The sequence below is a fragment of the Rhamphochromis longiceps genome, linkage group LG5 (genome assembly GCF_057381845.1).
Source record: "Rhamphochromis longiceps isolate RC_006_pf linkage group LG5, R_longiceps_female_GT1.1, whole genome shotgun sequence".
Classification (NCBI taxonomy): Eukaryota; Metazoa; Chordata; class Actinopteri; order Cichliformes; family Cichlidae; genus Rhamphochromis; species Rhamphochromis longiceps.
The window spans coordinates 22,705,532-22,729,425 of record NC_140561.1 but is presented as its reverse complement, the minus strand read 5'-3'; the positions used below and the strand labels follow the sequence as shown (position 1 = coordinate 22,729,425).

The window sequence follows — 23,894 nt, the reverse complement described above, 5'->3', positions numbered from 1 at the left end:
CGAATAAGTGTGACAATTATCCAAATAAAATTCCATTTATGTGTATTTGTTACTATAAGTGTGTCGTACTAACCCCATATATATAGTATAGTGATACCCAGCCCTCCTCGCAGTTCTGCTATCAGTCCCCCGCTTTTCTGAGGACTCATGTTTTAGGGGCGGTAGTCTGAAGCTATTCGTCCTTCTTCCTCACATATTCATTGTACAAGCCTGTAAGGACCGACTACAGCCGCGGCTTCCCAGAGACCCACGGCGGAGCTACATGAACATCCTCTTCGACAAACATTGACAATAATGGCTACTGAAAACTTCGAACTGACCGGCGATGCGGACAAAAACGGCGAGGCAGAGGTAAGGACTGCCAACAAATTCTTGTTTAGCAATATTAAGCCCCCACTAACATCCTGCTCAGGCTCAGCCAAGCGCACATTCCCACAGAAATAATTCCCAGTTTGTGGCAGTGTGGGATATTCCCGGTTTACACGGGGTTTTTCCCCCCATTTCTCTCATCTGTTCACTCCTCCTCATAATGTCGCTTGATGTAGACCAGAGTGACTGAACTTGTGTCATTCAAAGTATTAGACATGTAGTGAGCTAACTGTAGCCAGTTAGCTGGGGTTTGCTTTAATTTGCCTCAAATTCCAAGGCTAATTTGAACATTTTCTGACATTTTCCACTTGGTTTTGTGGTGTGAGAGAGAGCTCATCTGCTGTTGTCCAAAGGCTCAGTTTACTTCAGATGATACATGAGGACGGAGTTTAAGCATTGTTCTGTGGAGGATCAGGTGGATCAGGTGGACCAGCTCACCCAAAATCAGTGATAACATGTAACTAAGTGGTTTGTTCAAATAGTACACCTTTGACATGCCTTTGTGTCCGTAGTCTGAGATCAGTAGGAGCTTTATTTATATGAGATGTTTAGAGTTATCTATGACATTAAAGTAACAATGACATTTTGTGTTTTATCAAAACGTCCAAGGTGTCACTTGCATGAGAATACACTGCATGCTGACCTTAGCAGATGAGTGCAGTGGAAAGCTACAATAAAGTGTTGTGGGGTACACTGCTTATTCTGCGATAGTAGTCCACAGGAAAGACTCTGAAGTATGCAATGGGTAATCCAAACCCAAGGCAGAGAAACCCAGTCATTAATGATTGACAGGCTCATTTGAGTTGTATCAAAATTATTAGGTTACTTGATTAAGTGAATCTTATAATCAGTTTGTTACTACCACTATTAAATAGCTATTAGTTATGAATTTGATTAGTCATAATTTGAGTCGCATTAGTTGCATTCCCGATATGTCAGTAATAATTAAAAGTAATAATGATCAAGTCAGTGTGAGAGACATACACCAAGTTCTCACCTCAGAGTTCCTGTGCTCCTTAGACTGCGTAGTACATTCAGCTTGATTTAATATTAACCACAGACATTATATAAAACAGGAATGGCAGCCAAAGGTCACTCATTCCCATAGTAGTTTGGGTTATGGTGGCCTTTGGTTAGCTACACAATGAAAACCACATCACACATGAGCAACAGTCAAAGACTAAACGCAGTATTACAAGCTGATCATCCAGATTGCCCCATTAATGTTAGTGTTATGATTTCTAATCTTTACTAGTAATAGGCTTTCTTTTGATATGTAAAATAAAATAATACTGCTGATAGATGATGTGATCACATAAATAATGCAGCCCTGAGTCCAAAAAATTGAAACAGAGGAATTTTTTTTGCTCATTCTGTTTACCACTGTGTTGTCATAGCTCTTGTTGCAGCACAGTTGTTGGTAGATGTTGATAGAAAACCAAAAGCCAATTCAGAAGTACCTCAAAAAATTCTATCTGAAGATGGTTAAAGCTGTGGTTGTAAAAACACTTCCTGTCCTATAGAAACAGCTCTCTCTCTCTTGACCTCTGTAAAGACTTCCCTGCTGAGTTTGTGAGGTCAGTCCCTCGAGTTGGGTCAGAATGAGTTAAAAAGGTTGCTCATTGGCTAATGAGTTGTTAATCAGAAGTCATCACTCACCAGCCAGCGAGCATATATTGGATTTTTACATCACTATATATCAGTATTGATCTTAAAAATTGTAAATTGGTGTGGCCTTACTCTCTGACAATGTTTGAATCGAGGAAATCAGTTGTTGCACTAGAAAGCAAAGTATGTTCCCATTGCCCTTTTTACCCAACAGTTTGTTGTTTGACTCTTTTTGTTTTTTTGAGTAATGTGGGGTCAGGACATAATTCCTTTACTATAAACCCACGCTGCTGGAATGTGTTTGAAATTAGCAAGAATGCTGCTAGTGCAGTTTCATCTGAAGATCAGGGCCATTCAACTGTTTGTCAGATAGTACTGCAAGTGTCAAACAGAGACTAAAATATGCAGATGCTTTGATGATATTAATAACAATAATGGATTGCATTTATATAGCGCTTTTCGAGACCCTCAAAGCGCTTTACAATTCCACTATTCATTCACACACTGGTGGAGGTAAGCTACAGTTGTAGCCACAGCTGCCTTGGGGCAGACTGACAGAAGTGAGGCTGCCAAATCACACCATCTGGCCAACACCAGTAGGTGAAGTGTCTTGCCCAAGGACACAACGACCAAGACAGACAGAGCAAGGGATCAAACCGGTAACCTTCCGGTTACAAGATGAGCTTCCCGACCCCCTGAACCACGGTCGGCCGTAACCGTGGTTTCATCCATTAATGATATTTAATGGATGGAATCCCCAAAAGTTCTTTGCAGTTTTATATTTACGATAGGTGTTCTAACCGTTTTGGAAATAGGACTGTAATTAGTTGCCAGCCTACTTGTATCCCTTGAAGGAAGATGATTATCACATGTGGTGAACTATCTAGAAAACTTCAGCTAAAAATAGCAAAGACTAAACAAAGAAAAAGTAGCTCAGAGAGAGAGAGCACCAGTTAGGAGTTTAAGTATATAGTGAGTGAAAGCTGGTGACTCTCAATTCTACCTCATAAGTATCTTTTTCTCCCTCTGTGGCCTGGCAGGCTTTCATGGCTGCAGTCAGAGTCAGACCTCAGCCTATAATGTTGCCAACCGGTGCACACGGTTGGTGTTGTTGGGCAATTAAACCTCCACCCAGCTGAAACTTTGAGCAATTTGTATGAGAATCTCAATAGGAGAAACTGGGGTTTCACCAGTGACCATAGTTTCCTGTGACGAAAAGTTTTAATTTTTTTTTTTTTGTTAGTTCCAGTTAACTTGGAATAGAAACTGAAGATAACTACTACTTTTTTTTTCTCTTTTAGTGCTTTCTGTTCAGTATTGAATAAATAATCTTGAGTATGTCGCAGTAATCAAACATGTAACTCTGATAGTGGGATAAGTGTGGTGATTTCACCCTGTATGATGTCAAATGTATGCTCTAACAAATACTTATTCATGAGATGTTAATAAGCGTCTTCACTCACTTTCCCCTGTGTTTGGATAGAGATCATTTTGGGGGTTTTGTGACCTGGTCACTTGGGAAAAAAAAGAAATAAGAGGATGTGTGTTATTTATGACATTTGGCCCAAATCCAACTCCTTCTCCTTCTACTTGATGAGAGTTGCTGTTCAGTTTAAAAAAATACTTTCACTTCCATTAATATCGTCCACATCGCTTCTCAGGTTCAGCATGTGACATGTTGAAACAACACCCAGACATGGACAATGCACCATATTGCTAAAGACATTCAGTGAGATTTGAGAAGTCATGTGTTGACTAAAGCAGGCGATAAACAAACTCTGGGCTGTTTGTCTTACGTGAAGCTTAGTCAAAAAATATCCTGTTTCTGCTGCATTATTTTTGTCATTTATAGTTCGGAGCCGACGAAAGCTGAATACAAAAGAAAGTCATTCTTAATCATGACATGTTGTTCTAGGGAAACCAAAACTGTAAAGTGAGCCAGTTACATTTTGAAATAAATTCCATTATGATGGCAGCAGCAGAGGACTTCTCCCTCTTCTGTATATTAAAGTAACCTTGTAAATACCCCAGTTTATGCAACAGAACAAGATCGCTGTGCTTTTTAGTTAAATTGTGCAAAACAAGTACTACATTCAAGTGTGTTTATTGTGATTTAATTTAATAATTACTAAACCGGTAACTTACCTGAATGTATTAATGTTTTGAGCTTTATCGAGAGTAGAGCTGTTAAATGTGATTGTGTGTAATATTCACTGTCTTTGTTATACTTATGTTGGGGTTTGTGTTTGTGTTCAGACCCCGCGGTGGGGCCATGAGAGGCGGCTACAGAGATCCCTGAATATGAACCACTATGCCAATAAGAAGAGTGCAGCAGAAAGCATGTTGGATGTAGCTCTGCTCATGGCTAATGCCTCCCAGCTGAAGGCAGTGATGCAGCAAGGACCAAGCTTCACCTTTTACGTGCCCCTCATTATTCTCATTAGCATCTCTCTCACTCTGCAAATCCTAGTCGGAGTTCTGCTCATTTTCATAGGTAAGTCTGGAGGTTGTTGCCAGATTTCCATTTGCTTAACTTTGTTACAGTTTTCTTGGTATTTTTGGCTTGAAACCTTTAAAAAAATCAAAACATGAGCCTATAGAATTTTTTTTAATTCAGTGTAAACCATAATGTTATTATCTTTACTACTTTAATTTATAAAGTGATAAATAGGTATTATTCATAAATGTGTTCATAAATGCAATTTAAAAGTTGTTTTTTTCTAGTCGCTGTCTAGGGATGGGTATTGATAAGATTTTCACGATTCCGATTCCAGTTTCGATTCTGTTTAACGAGTCGATTCTTTATCGATTCTCTTATCGATTGCAAAAATGGCAAATATTCATTGTCAGCTATGTGAAGTCTAAGTTTAAAGCATGTACTATAACGTGAAGGAAGATTGTTAAGCCTTTTAACCAAAATTCTCAGCAAAATTCTCAACTTTAAAAGTAAGCAAAAGAATTTTAAAATTAATACGATATTTGACAGGAAGCCAGCGTAAATTTGCTAAAACTGGAGTGATGTGTTCATTCATTTTAACACCTGTTAAAAGACGGGCAGCAGCATTTTGGACTAACTGCAAGCGATGGAGAGATGAGTGTTGAAGACCCAAATAGAGAGAATTGCAGTAGTCTGTTGCGGACACTTGCTTCTCTAATTTAAAAGAGCTACCTGAAAACACTCCGAGATTCCTTACAGTTTGAGAAAGATGAGAAGCAAGAGGACCAAGGGTAGTTAGCTTAGTCAGTTAGCTTATCAAAAGGGACATGACTTCCAAAAACCATAACTTCAGTCTTATTTTCATTTAGTGTGAGAAAATTCTGAGTTAACCAGTCTTTAACATCATGTAGACAGTTTAGCAAAGCCTGCAGGGGGACAGAGACATCCAGATTCAAGGGAAAGTAAATTTGGATGTCATCAGCATAACAATGAAAGGAGATGTTGTATTTCCTAAAAATAGACCCCATGTATAGGGAGAACAGAATTGGACCCAAAACAGACCCCTGTGGCACACCACAACACAACGCAGAGGAAGAGGAGTATTGCCCAATAGTAACAGAAAAAGAACAACAACGTGTTCAAGTCTTGATAAAAGAATTTTATCATCAACTGTGTCAAAGGTGGCAGTCAAATCTAAAAGGACAAAAACAATAGAACAACCTGAGTCGACTGTTAAAAGATCATTAAAAACTCTTAAAAGCGCACTCTCAGTACAGTAATGTAAAAACAAAGAATTACCCGATTTTTTTTTTTTACCTGATTTTTGTTTCTAAGAAAAATGAGAGCCACATATGAGGATATTCGTTTAAAGAAGAATTTCGATAGAACAGTAGCAGTATAATGTCCTCGTAAGTGGATATCAGGCCCTTGTAGAGAAAAATTGAGTATTTTGGTCTAAATAACCCAAAATGTGATGTCCCCATATGTGGACGCCAGGTCCTAGGAGGCTAACGCAGAAAAATTCACTGGCTCAAACTGCTGAAAAACAGCTGAGCATTTAGAAAGTGAATCTAGGTCTAACACTGCCTGTGAATGCAGGGACCTTAAAGCAGAGATTTTTTCAGTGAAATGTTTCAAAAAGTTTTCACAGTGCAAAGGAAGCTACACTAGGAACAGTGGCACAGGGGTTAACCACAGAATAAAAATATTAAAAAGAAATCTGGGCTTGTGACTACTGGTAGAAATTACACTGGATAGGAAAGCAGATTTTGCAGCTTTATCAGTTTTCTGATATTTTGTTAAGCGGTCATGCAGGATGCTTTTTCCATTTTCTCTCTGCACGTCGTGTCTGAGAGCACGGGTGGTTTCATTCAGCCAAGGTTGACGTGAAGATTTGGTGCATTTAGATAGCATGTATCACTTGATTATAAACAGACCCATAAACATTGCCTTGTTATGTAGTGTCTCACTGAAGGAAAGAACTAATTATACATCTGAGGGCAGCAGCTGTCGGCTAATTCATATCTTATCTTTCAGTATTGATGTGACAGAAAACGGTATTGCCCCCATGTGAGGAAATGAGGTAGTTCCTAGTGACTGTGCACAAACAGTAATAATGACTAATGTTTCCATTCCTCTATACTCACGATTATGTTTTTCTTCTTCTGTTTAGTTAAGTGGAATCTAAATGATGAAAGAAATCACTACAGATTGGACATCTTGGAGAATGTGACCACAGCTTTCGTCTTTATCATAGTGGTTATCAACGTCTTCATTACGGCCTTCGGTGTCCAGCAGCCCAGCTCGAGCGATTGATTGTGTTTTAAATAGTTTTCAATCCCTACTGATCAATTTAGTAAAGGCAGGACATCCAGACAGGGAGAGACAAGATATTTATTCACCAAACTGGCTGGCATGCAGGTGTATTTGCTTTTCTGTAATTCAACCTATCAGGTCTCAGGAGAACCAGTGAACTCAGAGAATCAAGTTACATTATATTGTCTCCTGTGTGTGTGTGTGTTTCTGAGTAAAAGGAGTTCCTCAGACCATGGCCAGTCATGTAGGGGAGACCGGGGACAGTTGTAACATTTTTGACATTTCTGTCTGTAAATTGGAGCTCGTTGAAGGTAGTGGATTCAAAATGTAATGCAAAGTATTTACATGTCTCTGCTATTAAATAGTGCAGCTATTTTCTCTGCAGCACAATTACCCATTGCATGGTATGGCTTCAAACACGAAGAGTGAAATGTTACAATTAACCCCATAGTCTGGGTTAGTTGTAACATATCCTGGGGTAAAATGTAACACAATGAAATAAGGGTACTAACAAAACATTAACATGTAATCTTTGTTTATTCAACACATGAATGCACTTAGAGCCATTTATGTAGCTGTGTGTGTGTGACAGAATGCAGAAATCTAGCTTTTGAACATATTCCAACCCCCCAAAAAAGACAAATTATGGAATTTTCTGCAACTGAATATTTCATTCATTTTGGTTGGTCTTCCTTGAGTTTGGCCTCATTGGCTCAGTGGGCATTATAACCTACAACTCTTGCACCAATTTTGAACATAACAATGAAGCTGAAAAAATGTAGTTGTTCACCAGCATCGCAATTCCATTACTTTTTATCATACCTTGGTGTGGTTTGCAAAGTGCTTCAGAAAGATGAGGAAATCTGTTTCTTGCACCCATCCTGACTTATTTCCACTACCAGTACTTCCTACTGGTCCATCTCTGACACAGAGGTCTGCATAATGTATGTGTTGGAACACAAACAGTGGAGGAATTGTGTTGCCAATGGCATTAACCGCATATACTAAAGCGACCAGTGAACCTCTCTCTGCTGATGTCGTTGCCCCAACTTGTTTAATATAAGTTAAAGTAATAGTGTGGTAAGTTGTAACATCTGCATTATTGTTACAACTAACCCAGACTGTTGCTGTTACAACTGACCCAGACTCCTATAGCCATGAACTAGCTAACATTACAGCCAATGGCTAAAACATTAGCACTAAAGACCTACACAGAATATATCCCCATAGACATACAAATAACATAATTTAAGTTTGATGAGTTTAACTGCAAAGCAGATAATGCTATTACAAATTGAAATAAAATAGAAAAACTTACTTTTTGGCATACAAATTACTTTTTTTCATGTTAAACTGTCTGTGTTTGACAAAATGTGCTGATTTTTCACATGTGATAGCAGAACTGAATTGGGCATGCACAGGATGTGTCATGGCTACTGAACGGACCCACACGCAGACAGTTCTTTCAAGGAAACAAAAGGGGATTTATTTACAATAGGGATCACCTTAGTGCAAAATATATGTACAGTGAGTTGGGAGGGGGTCCAGGGCTCCAGGGAGAGAAGGGGGGGGGGAATCCACACACACGCTTCCTCTTCCACTCAGTCACCGCCACCGCTCCTCCGCACACACGCACTCCTCTTCAGCCGCACTTGCTCCAACACTCCACACACTGCCCCACTTGGACAGGTCCGGTGATTCGGTCCAGAATTCAGGTGGTTCGACGTTCCAGCGGTGAGCTGCTCTGTGCCACTGCCTTAAATAGCAGCTGGGGAAATCAGCCAGATCAGCCGCAGGTGGACACCATCCACAGGGGTGCGTGGGCCAAGAGTGAGAGCCCGTAATGAGCTCCACCCAGGCAGAGAGGAAGAGGAGAGACAAAAAACTAAAACTAACAACAACAAAACCTGTAGCCAGCGTGGGCCAACCAGAGAGACACGGGGACCGTGACAGGATGAGTCACATCATTTGAAACTTAGCCCTGATTGGAGAAATTGGAAGTGTTACAACTGACCCACATTACAACTATCCCCAGTCTCCCCTACATGTGTTGATCAGTTCTTATTTCATGTGGCTATTAACTAGTCTGTTACCTCAGATCTTATAATGCTCAGGTTACTGATGCAAATAAGTAATTGTCTGTATGCAGAAAACAAACATCAGGAGCAATAGTCACAATCACTGTGAAGGTTTCCCAAACAACAGCTAAAGAAGACCACCTGCTTTTATTTTGAAGTTCTGAAACAGGGTAGTATGCCACAGTTACTACCACAGAATCCAAAGAAAATTAACAATGGTGAGTGCATCATGATTCATTCTGTCTTGCTGCTGTAAGAGGTGTTATATGTGTAACAGCTTTACCATTCTAATAATGTTTACAGTGGGCCTTAACTGCTTTATTTTTTAAAGAGCTATGCAAAATCTGTCTAAAGAAAATTTCAACCTCCTAGCATACACCAGCTCATTGTTGACCCACCTATGGTTAAGAGTTTTTGGTTTGGTTAATGTCCACCACGTTTCTTGGTCGTGGCTCAAAAGTTGGGAGGTCGCCTTGCAATCGGAAGGTTGCTGGTTCGAGCCCCGGCTTGGACAGTCTCAGTCGTTGTGTCCTTGGGGACGACACTTCACCCGTTGCCTACTGGTGGTGGTCAGAGGGCCCGGTGGCGCCAGTGTCCGGCAGCCTCGCCTCTGTCAGTGCGCCCCAGTGGTGGCTGTGGCTACAATGTAGCTTGCCATCACCAGTGTGTGAATGGGTGGGTGACTGGATGTGTAAAGCGCTTTGGGGTCCTTAAGGACTAGTAAAGCGCTATACAAATACAGGCCATTTACCATTTTTATAGAATTTTCACCTGAATGGGAAACCCCAAATGAACCAAAAAGAAATGTATTACACCTCATCAACGGTGGTTGAAATAAAACCAAACCCTAACTCATGATGGATTACCGGTGACCTGGTGGATGTTAACAGGTTAAACTTTTTTCCTTGCTTTACGAATTAGTTTGTTTTTCTGTTTGTTTGTTGTGAATTATATGGTTACTTTTAGACTTTTTTAAATGCATTTTTAAGGATCACTGTCTTTATCCTTTAATAATCTCCTGTTACACACTGCCTATTTTTAAACAATTTGTTATACAAAATAAAACTACATAACCATCAAGTTGAGTGTTTTTTTGTTGTTACTGGTTTATTGTGCGAAGACAAGTCAGTTTTACAAAATAGCATCCCCACATGTAAGGCACAGGACACACAAATCATGACAAACTGGCTTTATGTTAACTAATTTTCACCACAAGTCAAATTTTTATGTTTAGAGGTTGTTGATTACAAGGCACAAACACAAAAATAATTTAAACTACAATTTGCCACAATATTAGCATCTGACATCCTGAGAATTAACCTTCAAACCATGAAGAAGGTTTAAGCACCATTACTAGTATATCTTGTGTGCGTTTTTACAGAAAATACTATGAAGTTGTATTTGTTTCAACATTTGGTGCAAGTTAATTTATTGCTAGACAGTATTTAAAATAGGCAGGAGAGGCACAGTATGAACAACAAGACAAAAATATCCATACTATATGATACAATATGGATTTATAACTGTAGCAAACTAAATGTAACTACTTCAGTGAGAAGTTTGACGCCGGGTTTTCAGTGCATTCAGTGGTAAGCCAAACGAGGACATTAACAAACATTAACGTCCTGCTCGAAACAGCGGAAGCAAAGAGTATGATAGATTTCCGTTCTTCAGCTGCTCGGTGGAAAAACAGGGCGCGGTAAGTGACACAGAGTCAGCTAAACAGTAACGGGGAAGGTCAAGGAACGGTTAAAAACAATTTAAAAAAAAAACATGGTTAGAGATGCCACGAAGTAGGTGGCAATGCCTTAACCGTATGTGTGTTGCAGGCCACTAGGGCCAATTCCATCCTTGTCAAGGGGAGTGCTAACCTTCTCTCCTTTCATACAACACAACCTCCCTAAAGCAGGACGTCGTCATATATACCCGCGAGGACACAGCTTGGTTTCACTCACGGTGTCACTTCCAAACTTTAGTCTAATTGAAAAGGTCGAATATTTGTGGTTTTCTTCAAACGAGTGGTTCACTATTTATGTCTTCTCTGTTTTCAGTTACATTCGATATTTATGTTTTCAATTGGTTGCAACTCTACCCACACTGCACTGCGGTAGGAAGCCGTCCCCGCATTGGTAGATGCAGTCACGTGATTGTAACATTCGCTATAAAGACATTTAAAGCATTACTTTTATGGATTTGGCTTGCCCCATGTGGCACTGGATTGTTCACACGTTTAATATCCTTTTTGTATTGTGAGAGGCGGAATTTGGGGAAGTTCTTATGAAACAGACGTAAATTTAGTGATGTAGCTCCTCTTTTAACCACAAGATGGCAGCCAGGGGCTGTTCTTGACCTAACTGAAGAGCTTAAAACTAGTTCTTAAAAAAAAAAAAAAAAAAAAATTGTTCTTAACAAATCATAGATTAAAGTCAAGAACCACCCCATTATTTAGTTTTCAAATTTCTCAGTTTGAAAAAAGTAATAAAGTTGGATGTTAGGGAAAAAAAGTTTTAAACTAGTTTTGTGGAAGCATTCCACAGCACAAATCCTCCATTTCATTTCCCTACACCAGTTTTAACCTCAACTGTATTAATCCCTCAAAACCATTTAAATGGGATACTTTCAATTGCGAAGTACCAAATGCAAACAAGCAAAATAAGCGTATATATCATTTGCACTGTGTACATGATTACCTTAAAACCCTTGAAAATATATAGTGTGTTGTGCTTTGGTAAAAGCAGCAAGAGCAGAACAACTGAAGAAGACTCCCTTTACTTTATGAGGCTTTCCTCAGTGTACCATATAAGAACTTCTTGAGCTTTTCTTTTCAGTCCAAGAGCAGCCATCCCAAGTGCCCGGCTTCCTCCAGTCACTTTAGCTTCTACACAATAAGAAAGAAATAAAAATTACCTCTGGAAAAGTGAAAATTGTTTTCACACTATTAAAATGAGCATTTATATAATCCTGACAATATAAAATGAAGTCATGTGAAAAATTTGGGAGAAAAAAAGTTTACCACTGTAGTAATAGAAGAAAGCCATTCCCACTACAAAAGTGAAACAGCCCATAAAGAAGAGGGGACCTGCAAAACAGGAAGCACATAAAAAATTAGGCATCATGTCAGTGCTAAATAATTAGACAAGTTTTGCCTTGAATAGTTTTGTCACAGTTTTGAAAGTTATTTTTTAAACATGTGTAAAGCCCTCATAGCTTAAAAGCAGCATCACTGTTTATGTTTTATAGTTTTGTTTCTTAGTTATATACATAAATAAATTACACTGTATATTACATGGCACACATGCTGGCACTAATTCTTTACTCTCCCTCCAAATCTTACCTCTGTCATTCAAAGCATGTCTCTGTTTGATGACCCGTGGAAGTTTGAGCGGATCCAAGGAATCTGGAAGCAGGATGGAATAAAATGTAAAATATGCCTACATATATAACCACAATTACTCCCCATAACCTCCAAAAAAAAACTGATATGTATGAAAGTGGTATGATATGAGAATAAGCCATTTCAGAGACTAACCTCTGAGGTGAAGCCTTGTAGGCAAACTGTAGTAGACCTCCTCAACATGCAAGTGAAGCGCCCTGTAAAATTCCCTGCATGCTTCCTCTCCTTTCCCTTGTAGGTGTGTCAAGAGCTCACCCAGTCGAACACTTGTGGGTACATCCAAGTTTCGGAACTGGACAACAGTTAACAACAGATATTATTTGTTAATCTTACACTGAAATCATTCACTATGGTGTTTAACCTCAAGATTTTCAGAACCGTGAATGCTTTCCAGGTGTCTGTATAGGAATATTTTCACTTGAAGCGATGGGACATAAATAAATACATTTATTACTGGAATTTAAACTAGTTTATGTAAGCGTGCCTGCTGAAATACAATGTTAAAGGCACCTGACGATGCTTGAGCATTTTAATTTTATGCAGCTTCACGCTTTTCTTTCTTTACTCCTGCTATCCTGTTGACTATGGTTCCATTTTCAGAATGAGGTTCTGAAAATCTGCAATCACTACAATTATAACAACTCTCCAAACCCCCTTTCTTTCTTCTTCTTCTTCTTCTTCTTTTTAAACCACAGACCTGACAACTTTTTTATAACTGAGCATGAACAAAAAACATCCGTTATTGTGATGTATTTCCAATCAGCGCACACTTTAATGATCTTTGAACACAGCAGCTTTAACCAGACATTAACACCTCCACGTATATATCACAGTAAGGAAAGATGAAACTGTGATACAGGTATGCAGATGTTTCTATAGTGGTTTTGGTCTGGGTTTCTAGATTGCTACACCCCTAGCAACCACTGCATAAACCATAGCAGCTACCATAAACAGCTATAGCGAAACCAAATGCTGCATGCAAGTGATCAAACTAGTAATAACAGCATAGTTTATACAGCTTGTGAGCTCATGGCCATTCTGTTGCTGTTTGACTGGTTTTATTATGCACTTGCAACTACACTAATAAACACCGCAGTGTATTTCTAGAGCAGTACAACTTCGATTTTTTTTAACATTGTTTTACTTGAATGTTATTCCGTTGCACCACTGTCAGTATGCGACAGAGACAGTAAAAGGCTGCTGAGGAGGACTCACTTTGGTTGCCTCCTTGTCAGTGAGGATCTGCGGGTAGATTCTGTTGAGCTGCAGGATGAGTTTATCCACGACTTCTGTGTCCAGTCTCGGGTCATGTTTGAGGAAGGTGCTGTCCTCTGTGAGCTGCTCACAAAAACTGTCTGTCGGTGTAAACGGAGGCGTTAAACCCATTCGTTATATGGGCAGTTGTTTGTCAACAGGCTAGCATTTTTCTTTGGAAGGGTACGTAAGTAGGCAGTGGTTTACTCATAGAAAAGAAACGTTAAAGCCAGTTATTTTTTCTCTCTCGAAACTTTAGCAAGAGTGGAGTATAAGGCGTGGCGAAGTTAAGAAACTTCAAAGTCCCGAACATGACTTGGAATGAGACGTTACATTATCTTTGGCAAAGCGCAAACTTCAGCTTGCCACTGCTGTCGTAATATTGGTCACTCCAAGCTAATCGGGTCATATTATAGCAAAACTGAGGGCTAGATAATGTAGAATAAGCGTTATTTGTTATTTTAGGTAAAGAAATACACAAACCTCCCATTGCAGAGTCCCCCTGTGCCCTCTGTTGGACACGCCCGCTGACGTCATGCCGCCGGCAGGGATGGGCTTACGTCAACGTCTCCCATTAAGGAAAAAGAACCTTTTTCAGCGCAAAGACTTTATACAATGCAGCTTTTGCTGTAACTAATTAGAACTGTAACAACTTTATTTGGATCTATTTGTATCATAATTGATGTATATTTTTTATGTCTATACACATAAGTGCAAAATGAGAGCTCTATGTAAAACCACCTAGTTTCACTTAATGTTAATAGCGTAAATAATGTTGCTAATGTTAGATGTGATATAGTCCATCACTGACCAATGAGTCATTCAAGCATAAAATGGGTATCCGAACTCAAGGGAGGAAGCAGCATTGTGTTTACACTAACATGTCAAATAACCAATTTTAAATAGTATTTTCAGGTACTTTGCTACTAGCTGGAAAAACACGTTTTTTTTCCATTTCTTTTAATAAATATAAGAAAAATGCAGAAGATAACATAGTTTGACAACCACAAAATACCATTTTGCACCAACATGTGATTCCCACAGAGCTATTAGCTTATTAAATCTGAGGAAGCTGGGCAAAGTGAGGAAAAACTATTTACAGCAGATGAACAGTATCTTGAAGTCATGTCCTTAGGAATTTGGGAAAAATCCAGCAGAGACCTGACACAGGACCTGAGAGCTACACCTGGCCCTTCAGTTTATTCTTCTGCTGTTCACTGAAGCCTCAATTGCATGAGAGCTCATTTTGCCTTATATACTTATATTTACATGTATGTTTGCAGATGTTTCCTTGAAAAATATAAAGACATGAGTTAAAAAGATAAAAATAAAAAACCATCAGAATTGTAAAAGTTAGATTTATTTCTTCACCAGACATACTGTAGCAGGAAGCAGTGACAGGATCTTACAATTAGGATTTTTGCTTGTGTTTTTTTTTTTTTCCATTTCAGTACTTTTTTTAAGCCTCAACCTGCCAGCTAAATGCACACTCCCTTATGAAATAAAAAGGATTTCAAATCCTGTAGTCTGAATGAACTGAGACAAATAAATACAATTACAGTTATAGTAAAAACTGCAATCAATTAGGACCAATAATGTGAGCAACAAGATGTAAAATATTATTATATAGCACAAACACTTAGGGTTCTCTTTTGTTGTCATGTCTGAATGTGGCACTTGTATAAAGAAAAAAAACACACAATGGCACTGCAGACTTATTTGAAAAGCTTTACAAAAAAAATTGTATTAAAACAGTAACTTTAAAAATTCTTTATCATGAATAGAGTTTATGAATACTATACATCTGACCTTAACTTATAAATCCTTAAATAAGATTTGCATTTTTATTCTTTTTCCAGACATAACGAGCATACTTTTAATTTGTAACCGCTCTGCTTTATCTGTTAGGAACATAGTGATACACAATGTAGTTAAGATCCCGTATTTGAAGCTTCATATTTCCAGGATCATAGAGTTATGACAATACAGCACGACAGAAGACACGGTTGTCAAGAATTCTGGCTGTCAGTATGTGTCAAATACTAAATCTAAGGCCAACAGACATCAAAATCAGAGACTTACTTCTGGCTTTAAAAGCAATCTGTGACTTTGTTGCTATGAAATAAATAAGGTTAAAGGTATGTTGGAAGACAAGCATGCACACAGAGTACAAACATTACACAATACTTGAAACAGTTAGCATCATTTTAGAAAGTGGAATAAGCTTGGAGCAAATACGTGAAACAGAAAAGTGCTAAGTCAGTCAGGCGTTAAGTAACCAACCAAACACCCATTGTGACTATTCCACCGGTTGAGTAATCATAGTGGTTCATATTTTGGAAGACTGATGGACTGCACCGGGTAGCTGGTGTGTTATTTTCTGCAGTTTTCATAGAATTTGATGCCATTTTAAATAGCTGTTCTGGCACTCTAAAACAAGGCTCTTGGCTAATACTGTTTGATATATTCTCGTCTTAGTAGTGACACGATATGGCGTGTGATTGAGAGTGGAGAAACCAGGAGAGCAGACAACTGGCCACCGACGTGCATAACCTGACGGAGCTCGTTAAGGACACTTGGCTTCATGAGTTTACTGCAAAGACAAAAGAGAAAAAAATGAAATTAATTTCAGTTTCTCCTGCATTAAGTGAGATGCACAACAAAGGTGTTGGGTGTGCTTTGCATGCAGGGTTCAGACATGAATCACCAATAGACTTTTAGGCTACTATAGGGGACAAGTTCTTCCTCTTTCCACATTACACCTGCTTATACTTCGTCAAAACAAACAAATAACTCAATGCTGAATATCGAGACCTACCAGTAAAAGAAAGAGTTATTCTGACCCAAATTATTATTTTTTTTACATTTTGAAAACATCTAGAAGAGCTGGCCTTCACTGAAATTTTGTGCCTTAGAGGTCGTTCTGCATTACAGCTCGTGACTTACACTGCGGCTGGAAGAGGCTCCCTTGCCCTTCGTTTTGGCCTTGCCTCCCACTGTTGTGGCGCTGTTGCGGCGTGCTTGTTCGTGGTCAAACTCCAAATCCTCTAGGCGCTGAGTTAATGCGAGTTTTTGCTGAATGGCCATACGTAACAAAGAGTTCAGCGTCTTCTTTTCATCCTCAGCAGCAGCCAGCTGCCTCTGCATGTCATCCAGCTGTGTAACATACTCATCACACCTGAGAGGAGAGGAGAAGAGAAGAGAAGAGAAGAGAAGAGAAGAGAAGAGAAGAGAAGAGAAGAGAAGAGAAGAGAAGAGAAGAGAAGAGAAGAGAAGAGAAGAGAAGAGAAGAGGGGGTAAACTTTACTGCCAGCAGGTGGAGCAATTTGCCTCAAACTACTGCGGCTGTCATGATTCCCCAGACTGCATTTTCCAGATGGGAGGATGATTACCACGCTAACTGACTGCACAAGTATTACATCAGACTGCTCCCACAATGCTTTGCATCTTTCTCAGAGAAATACACAGAAACGCAAAATATTTTCTCTCGAGTGAAAAAGCAGAAATATTACAAATCTATATCAATGTTCTTTTTAATGTCTCCTGTAACCGAGAAGGATTCGTTTGGTCTGAGCCACCTGATTTATTTATTTATTTTTAAATTATATTTGCCCAATTTATGTACATAATGGCTGATTTACATTGAAAGTATGTGTCGTACCTTGTAGCAAACATGGCCCGGAGAGATGAGAACGTAGCTGCGTCCTCTTTCAAAGCCTTGAGCTCATTACGGAGCTTCATCATAGTCTCGGTCACCATGGTCTTCTCACTGTCATACTTACTCTTGAGGTTGGCCAGAGCAACCTCAGCTGTCTGAAGGGAACAACATAAAAAGATTAATGTAAAGTTCTGCAGTTTTTAAATTCTGTGGTTTTTGCATCGCTATTCTATTCTATGTGTGCATTAATAAACATCGTTCCCCTGACACATACACAAACCATCCTCCCACCTGTTTGTTGGCCTTGAGAACAGCTCTGAGAGTGGCAATCTGCTCCCTTTTGGTACTAAGCAGGGATTTCAGTTTGAGAATCTCCTCCATGCACGCTTCTTTGTCTTTGTCAGCCACTGCGCTCAGTTCCAGGTTGGCAAGTCTCTGACGTGACAGCTCTGTGGTGCGGTCCACCGCTTGCTGCAGGTGGCGGATCTGGTCCCTGATAATAGCAACAAGGTTATAGATGTTCATGGGTTCCGGCCGGTGCTCGTGTGCTGGAGCTGCAGTAACTGCTGCGCTGCCGGAGTCTGACTTTCCAGATTCAGTCTCACCGATTAACCCGTTAGTGAGAAGTACTGACTGGTGATCCTTTGCTTCTTGCCCCTTTCTTACGATGGCCTTACCTTCCTTGTAATAGTCGAGCATGACGCGGTTAGGGGTTTCATTGTTGCACATGCACACGTGGTTGTAGAGATTGGCCAGCTCTTCACTGAAGGCTACGAGCTCATCCTGCGCCACATTAAGGCTGCCAAGCGACTCTCCTGCAGCTTCGCTGGCCAGACGGAGCTCCCTCTCCAGACGTGACATCGCTGCTTTATCTGCTTGGCTAATTTTCTCCAAGGACGACAGCTTTGACCTCAAGTCCTGGACGTCGCTCTCCAGCCGCGCTCGCTCATCTTCATATTGGGTTCGACACTCCTCGTATTGCACCCTTAGTGTTTTCAGCTCTTGCCTCAGTTCTCCAGCTTCAGACACTGCAACGGTGTATTTACACTGCAGAATCTCAGGCCCGTTAATGTCCAGTTCATAGTAGTCTCCGTCGTCATGGCTGTCCCTGTCTTTCTCACTGTCGAGGGCAGACTGCCGCTCCTTACTGGCCTGAAGTTTCCTCATTGCACTTAGATTTTCAGTCAACCTGTTGACCGTTTCCTTTTGCTCGGACACAGTCCCATAGGCCTGTTCCAGCTGCTTCTGGCTCTCCTGCAGAGAGTTGATCAGGGCAACTTTTTCCCTCTCAACCTACAGAAATACAGACAAAGAGTTCATTAGTCAGCTAGGCAACTTTATAGAAAAAAAAAGAGAAAGAACAAAACAGGAACGGCCTTTTTGGCCAGGTGACAGAGTGCAATTAAAGTTTCTTAACAACCTTTCAGGAACTTTTGAGTGACTCAGTTAAAGGTGTACCCAATAATACCTATCTCAGTGTGACCTGCCAATCCTGATGATTACTAGTAATTTAGTATCACTACATTACAGATTTAGTTCAGCTACTTAGTTAGTTCTCTAATTTTCTAGTACATTTGTATAAACCCCACACAGTTTGTGGTGTTCTGTGGTATACAAACTGAGTTACTGCACACATGGGTGACATTTGTCCATGCTGGTTTAGCCCAGTTTCCCTTTTTACGCTCTAGATCCACAGAATACACAGCGACAGATAAAGTTAGGGATGCATTAGACTGACAGCATTTCCTGTTTTCTCAAAACTCCTGTGATAAGATCTTAAATTCTTTTGGCCACGATAATCATCTAGCGAAAATAGCATGGCAGCCTTTCTATGACATCTACAGTAGAACTTGAGCTTTTTACTGAATGTGAAATCATGGCATCAGGTATGCTGCAGTCAGATAATGATGGCTCTTGATCCAAGTGCATCTGATGGATCTCATACCTGCACCAGCTGTTGTTTCAGTTTCTGTATCTCTGATATGTTGAGCTCACTCAGCAGGTCGTCCACCAAGCTAGGGACTGGTTTGAAGCCCTCTCCTCTCTTGTTCACTGCAGTTCTATTGTCTTCATCACTTTCACTCAATTTAACCAAGCCGTTCTCAAAGCCTCTTATTAGATCATCATTGTCCGGTTCATTGATGGCCGAAGGATCCTCGTGGAGTTTGGGGTTATCGATGGAAATATTGAAAGAGCTACTGTACACAGAGCCGCCGATGGTCATATAGTGGGAAAGCTCTTTGCGCAGCGAGGCCTTCTGCTCACGCTCTGTCTTGATGGTCTCTAAAGCTTCCGTCAGCTGCCGCTCGGCAATTTCTCTCAGGCGCATTGCTTCCTCCAGCTGGCTGTGCAGACACTGGCTGTCTTCCTCCAGGCGGCGGATCTCATGCTTTAGACCTTCAAATTCCACCTGTAGAGACAGCCAAAAATATAAATAACACAGCTAATACTTTTACACCAGTAGGCAGCATTTGTTATAATTTGTGAAACAGGCATGAGTGCATCGTGGTTGGCCAAAATATTATACACAGACCCATTTTTTGAATGTAAAATTTGGTGCGTGCTCATATTTTTAAATTGTAAGGAAATGACATAATGACTGTGTAGTGATATTAGAACCAAAATGATAATATGGTTAGTCTGACTCATAAAAACATGAACAACACAGCTATTTCTGAATGATTTCCACCCACTACAAAACTTGAGTTTTATGGCCAGTCTCACCTGGTTCTGTTTCAACACAGACACTTGTTTCTGAAGTGAGATGTTCTCCTCCTCCAACTCACTGTAGTCCTGCAGCAGTCGAGCCTCCCGAACCTTGTACTCTCTGATGTCGTCTCGCAGCTGACTGCGCTGCAGCTCTGCCAGCTCTGAATTCTGCACACAAGAACGGGGACAACGGGAGAATAACTGGATGACCTTTCATTTAAACCTATGTTCACCATTAGCAAATGCAGTGTAAACCACAAACTACACGCTTGCAATAGTTCAGCAAATAAGTTAAAATAAGGGCAAGAGTGCTTCACATGCCACAAGTCTTTGGCAGCCATGTGCAATGACGGAAGGAGGACATGGTCCACTTACCAATTCATTCTACAGAGAGCCGCGGTGGAGGACATCCTTTGTGTCACTCACTGCGGACCATTACATCATCTTTCCTGCTGGGCTCAGTGCAAACTGGCCCTCCCGCATGATAAGAAGCAGCTCTCTCACAACCAACACTGGCAACTTTTCGTAGTCTACAAGTCAACTTCAGTTAGCATTACAAGCTTTCATTGATTTCCCAATCGTGCTGCAAATAGCAGATCTCCGATGATGACACATAAAAGACGCCGATTCAAACTTTGGCCGACCATATACTATGATAAGAAAATGCTCAACAGGAGTTAAAGTGAGCATTTGAGTGTAAATTGTGAGAAGAAATTCATATTGCAGCACTCTCAATACCTACCTCTCTCATTTCCAGGACAATGGATGACAGGCGGTCATTTTCAGCTTGTGCACTGGCGAGGGAAGCTTTGGACTGTCGGAGCTCATTCTGTAACTCCAGGACCTTCTGCTGGTAGAGAGCCTCCTTACTGGCAGACTCCAGTATCAAAGACTCTTCCCTGCTCTCCCCATCTGCTGCCACCTTTCTGTGGGTTGAGTAAACATGTCCAAAGGCCTAAAGACAGACAGAAAAAACAATAGAACAAACATGTTTGATTAAGGATTTGTTACAAACCTGCTTTAAGACACATGCACACAACCACGAGCATGGCCAACATAACTAGTTAGAGACTTCAGTTAAATAAAGATCTACCATTTCAGAAAATATCACAAATGTGTGTGTATGGGGTACTGGACAGCTCTTTCTAATAACAATGACCTAAGTAAAATTCTCCATCTCAAGAGAGGAAATGAAACCACAGATAAGGAAATATACACGAGTATCAGTTCTTAGTCATCACTCTAAATAAAATTGTAGTTAAATTGGCGATGCATTTTTACATGCTACATTCACTGCGTTTATTTCTTTGGTTTTTATGAAGAGTTTTGCTGCAAACACAGATTACATTTGAAACTTATTCATACAACAATTTTGGCCAAACTGATTTTTTAATGATAAAATGTTTCCTAACATGAATTTATTTCTCTATTTAATGACGATGATGTCAGCGCCTTTATGGATGTAGACATTCATTAGCACAAAAAACATCAAACATGATACTGAAACTAGCAGAGACAACAATTATACTGTAACAGAACAGTACAATCTGCATAATAATCACAAAGATAGACTAAAAAAAAGTGGATGTGACAATAATTAAAGCACATAGGCCATAAACAAAAAACTAACTGCCTTCAAGTGTATTTGTAAATGCTTGAAGCCCAGTAATACATGAAACCATGACTAATAAAAATAGAGCACTGCAGCATATCTGTCATAAATAAATGATAGAATATTATTTTAAAATATAGAATCTTAAAAAAAGTATCCAGTATAAAATAAAATACTCTGGCTTCATACATGACTCCCACTTGGTAAAACAGTTCAGTCCCTTGAGGATTACAGAAGAACTCAAATGTAAATTTCAAAATGTGTCAGAAATTTTAATTTTATTGACATTTTGACAGGTCAGTGTTTTTCTGCAATTAAAAAAAACACTGTTCAAATAATCATCAAACACAAATCTGTATAGATATTGCTTTGATATTATAAAATAAATATTTATCTACTTTAAAACAGATTGGATAAATGGCTAGCAATATTCCCAAAGCTGCAGCATGTGTTTTACTTTCAATGTTTAACCAGCTACTAGGAACAGTCTTTTTGCAAAATGTCAGTTGAATGGTTTTACTAAGCAGGTGAACTAATTTTCAGAATAGCAGTAAATTGATGAATAATTTGATGCCATATCTGCACAGTTACGAACTAAACAGCTAAACACACATTAAGTCAACAGTTACTAAGTGGGGATGTGAGAGCAAATGGACCTCACTGTAGAGCTAGATGTCTTTTTCTGGCCAATTCTCAGTCAGACAAACAGATCTGTGTAACTAGGATCATAGTCATGGTCAGTCATGATGATGTGAATCAATAGGAGGCTGATAGAGGACGAGGATGGATGATTCCTTTACCTTACATCACTCTCAGCGATGTACTGTAGTAAGGAGAAACTGTCACAATCATGAGATACTAAGTAAATGACCCCAACAATTAGTCACTTCGTGATGCAACTATAATCTATAAACCAGAAAATTACTGGTAGTGGCAAAAATCTCACATCCTCCTTTTTAATTTACATTTCATGATATTAGACTAGATTTCCAGTATAAAGGTATTAATAAGACTGCGACCCATTTAAGCCCAGCCTACACACAATGACCTATCGCCATTTCATGTGAACACAACCACTGAAGGACACTAATAATAGAAATTGGACATTTAGACATACAGCTGACAGACAGCAATGTGGAAATGCTTTAGGATGCACTTCCTCTACTGACTGATAGACTGGATGTGACAACAGTCTTAAGACTGAACTGAAGGGAAGTTCCCGACCACCCCCAACACACACACACTTCTTTATTCTCTAATGAAATACAGACAGATTTTCCCACATGTTAGGATCTCAGTGGCTGGCGGTGCATCTCATGAGTTGCTGTGAAAAAGTGTTGCCAAGTTATCTTTGTTCAGCTTAATGTTTACTAGATTGATAGATGCCTTCACCTGTCATATTTAGCTGTAGAGGTTATTCCTCTACTGTGAGACTGAAGGGCCTTGGGGTTGGCTGACACTGTGGGTTAATAATGTCTCAACAGACAAGCTATTAGGAGATGAAAAGAAACACAGATATTCAGGGCTGTTAACTTTTTTTTTATGATTTCACCACTGGAAAAACTTATTTTTAAACAGGTTAACAGCAAATTGGCCAAACAGGCTTAAATGTGACATAAGCCACTGCAGCTACAGTCTGATTTCAAGGCCTCAGCCTTTGGAGCAAGTAATCAAAACTAATGACAGTTTTCATCCTTTAAGGCGAGGCAACATTAGGTAACACTGCAATATTTCTGCTTGGAGGTGGTTATGCATATTTCAAACTTCATATAATATTTGAGGAGGCAGGAGGGATATAAATAGACATGGCTGGGGCTCAGGGGAAGCAAACCCCACTACCGACTGCTTCTAGTTTGATCCCCGATGTCACTCTAAATTCCCACCGTGCTGCTATTATAACATGCACTAAGTTGCTCTCCTCGCCTTCACATACTGACTGATGCCAGGACTTATATCTGGCTGCGTGGCGGTGACCTCGGGTTACCTCCTTCAGCTGATCCAGTTCCTGTCGGACCGTCTCGTAGTCCGTCTCCAACTCATCAAATCGCTGCTTGAGCTGCTGTTTCTCCTCCAGCACCGCCAGCCCATACTCAGCCGCCTGGATCTTCTCCTGGGTCGTTTCGCGAAGCTCCCGGGTCAGACGCTCCACTTCGACTTGGAGCCACTGCGGCCCGGCTTCTGTCACCAGTACCGCCTCAGGATATTCCTGCTCCTCCATAGACATCTTGGCGAGCCGCCGACTCCCAACCGTAACGGGACCCAGCCCTAACTAGCGGGAGCAGCGGAGCAAACCACCAAGACCGCAAATCACTGCCTTCTTTGTTTGGGGCGCATTGTTGGGCTTAAACTGTGTTTAGCTTCCCGGCCTTTCACTCACTGCGGACCTCGACGGAGCTCAAACTGGACAACAGTTTGCTCATTCTCGATATTTTTCTGCCTCTTCTTGAAGCTGAGAGAGG

General features: G+C 40.1%; 3 protein-coding genes and 1 non-coding gene across 4 annotated transcripts; 1 reads left to right on the top strand and 3 right to left on the bottom strand.

The window, feature by feature from the left end:
• On the top strand, positions 1 to 10,045 carry ninj1 (ninjurin 1). Its single transcript, XM_085406678.1, has 3 exons — positions 1 to 351; positions 4,234 to 4,471; positions 6,588 to 10,045. The coding sequence occupies exons 1-3, from the start codon at positions 295 to 297 to the stop codon at positions 6,728 to 6,730; spliced, it is 438 nt and encodes a 145-aa protein (XP_085262804.1). The 5' UTR covers positions 1 to 294; the 3' UTR covers positions 6,731 to 10,045.
• Positions 10,046 to 10,235: 190 nt separating this feature from the next.
• card19 (caspase recruitment domain family, member 19) lies at positions 10,236 to 13,987 on the bottom strand. Its single transcript, XM_085406677.1, has 6 exons — positions 13,940 to 13,987; positions 13,418 to 13,557; positions 12,338 to 12,494; positions 12,143 to 12,205; positions 11,822 to 11,887; positions 10,236 to 11,686 (listed from the first exon to the last, which is right to left on the bottom strand). Exons 1-6 carry the CDS (start codon positions 13,944 to 13,946, stop codon positions 11,577 to 11,579), a joined length of 543 nt encoding a protein of 180 aa, XP_085262803.1. The 5' UTR covers positions 13,947 to 13,987; the 3' UTR covers positions 10,236 to 11,576.
• On the bottom strand, positions 10,574 to 10,701 carry LOC146670005 (U6atac minor spliceosomal RNA). The gene has a single exon (XR_014911907.1). It is a non-coding gene; the product is annotated as a U6atac minor spliceosomal RNA (small nuclear RNA).
• Positions 13,988 to 14,794: 807 nt separating the features above from the next.
• LOC146670003 (protein bicaudal D homolog 2-like) lies at positions 14,795 to 23,890 on the bottom strand. The gene is made up of 8 exons (XM_085406675.1): positions 23,420 to 23,890; positions 20,566 to 20,778; positions 19,839 to 19,991; positions 19,060 to 19,524; positions 17,406 to 18,407; positions 17,118 to 17,269; positions 16,403 to 16,634; positions 14,795 to 16,049 (listed from the first exon to the last, which is right to left on the bottom strand). Exons 1-8 carry the CDS (start codon positions 23,657 to 23,659, stop codon positions 16,047 to 16,049), a joined length of 2,460 nt encoding a protein of 819 aa, XP_085262801.1. The 5' UTR covers positions 23,660 to 23,890; the 3' UTR covers positions 14,795 to 16,046.
• Positions 23,891 to 23,894: the final 4 nt, after the last annotated feature.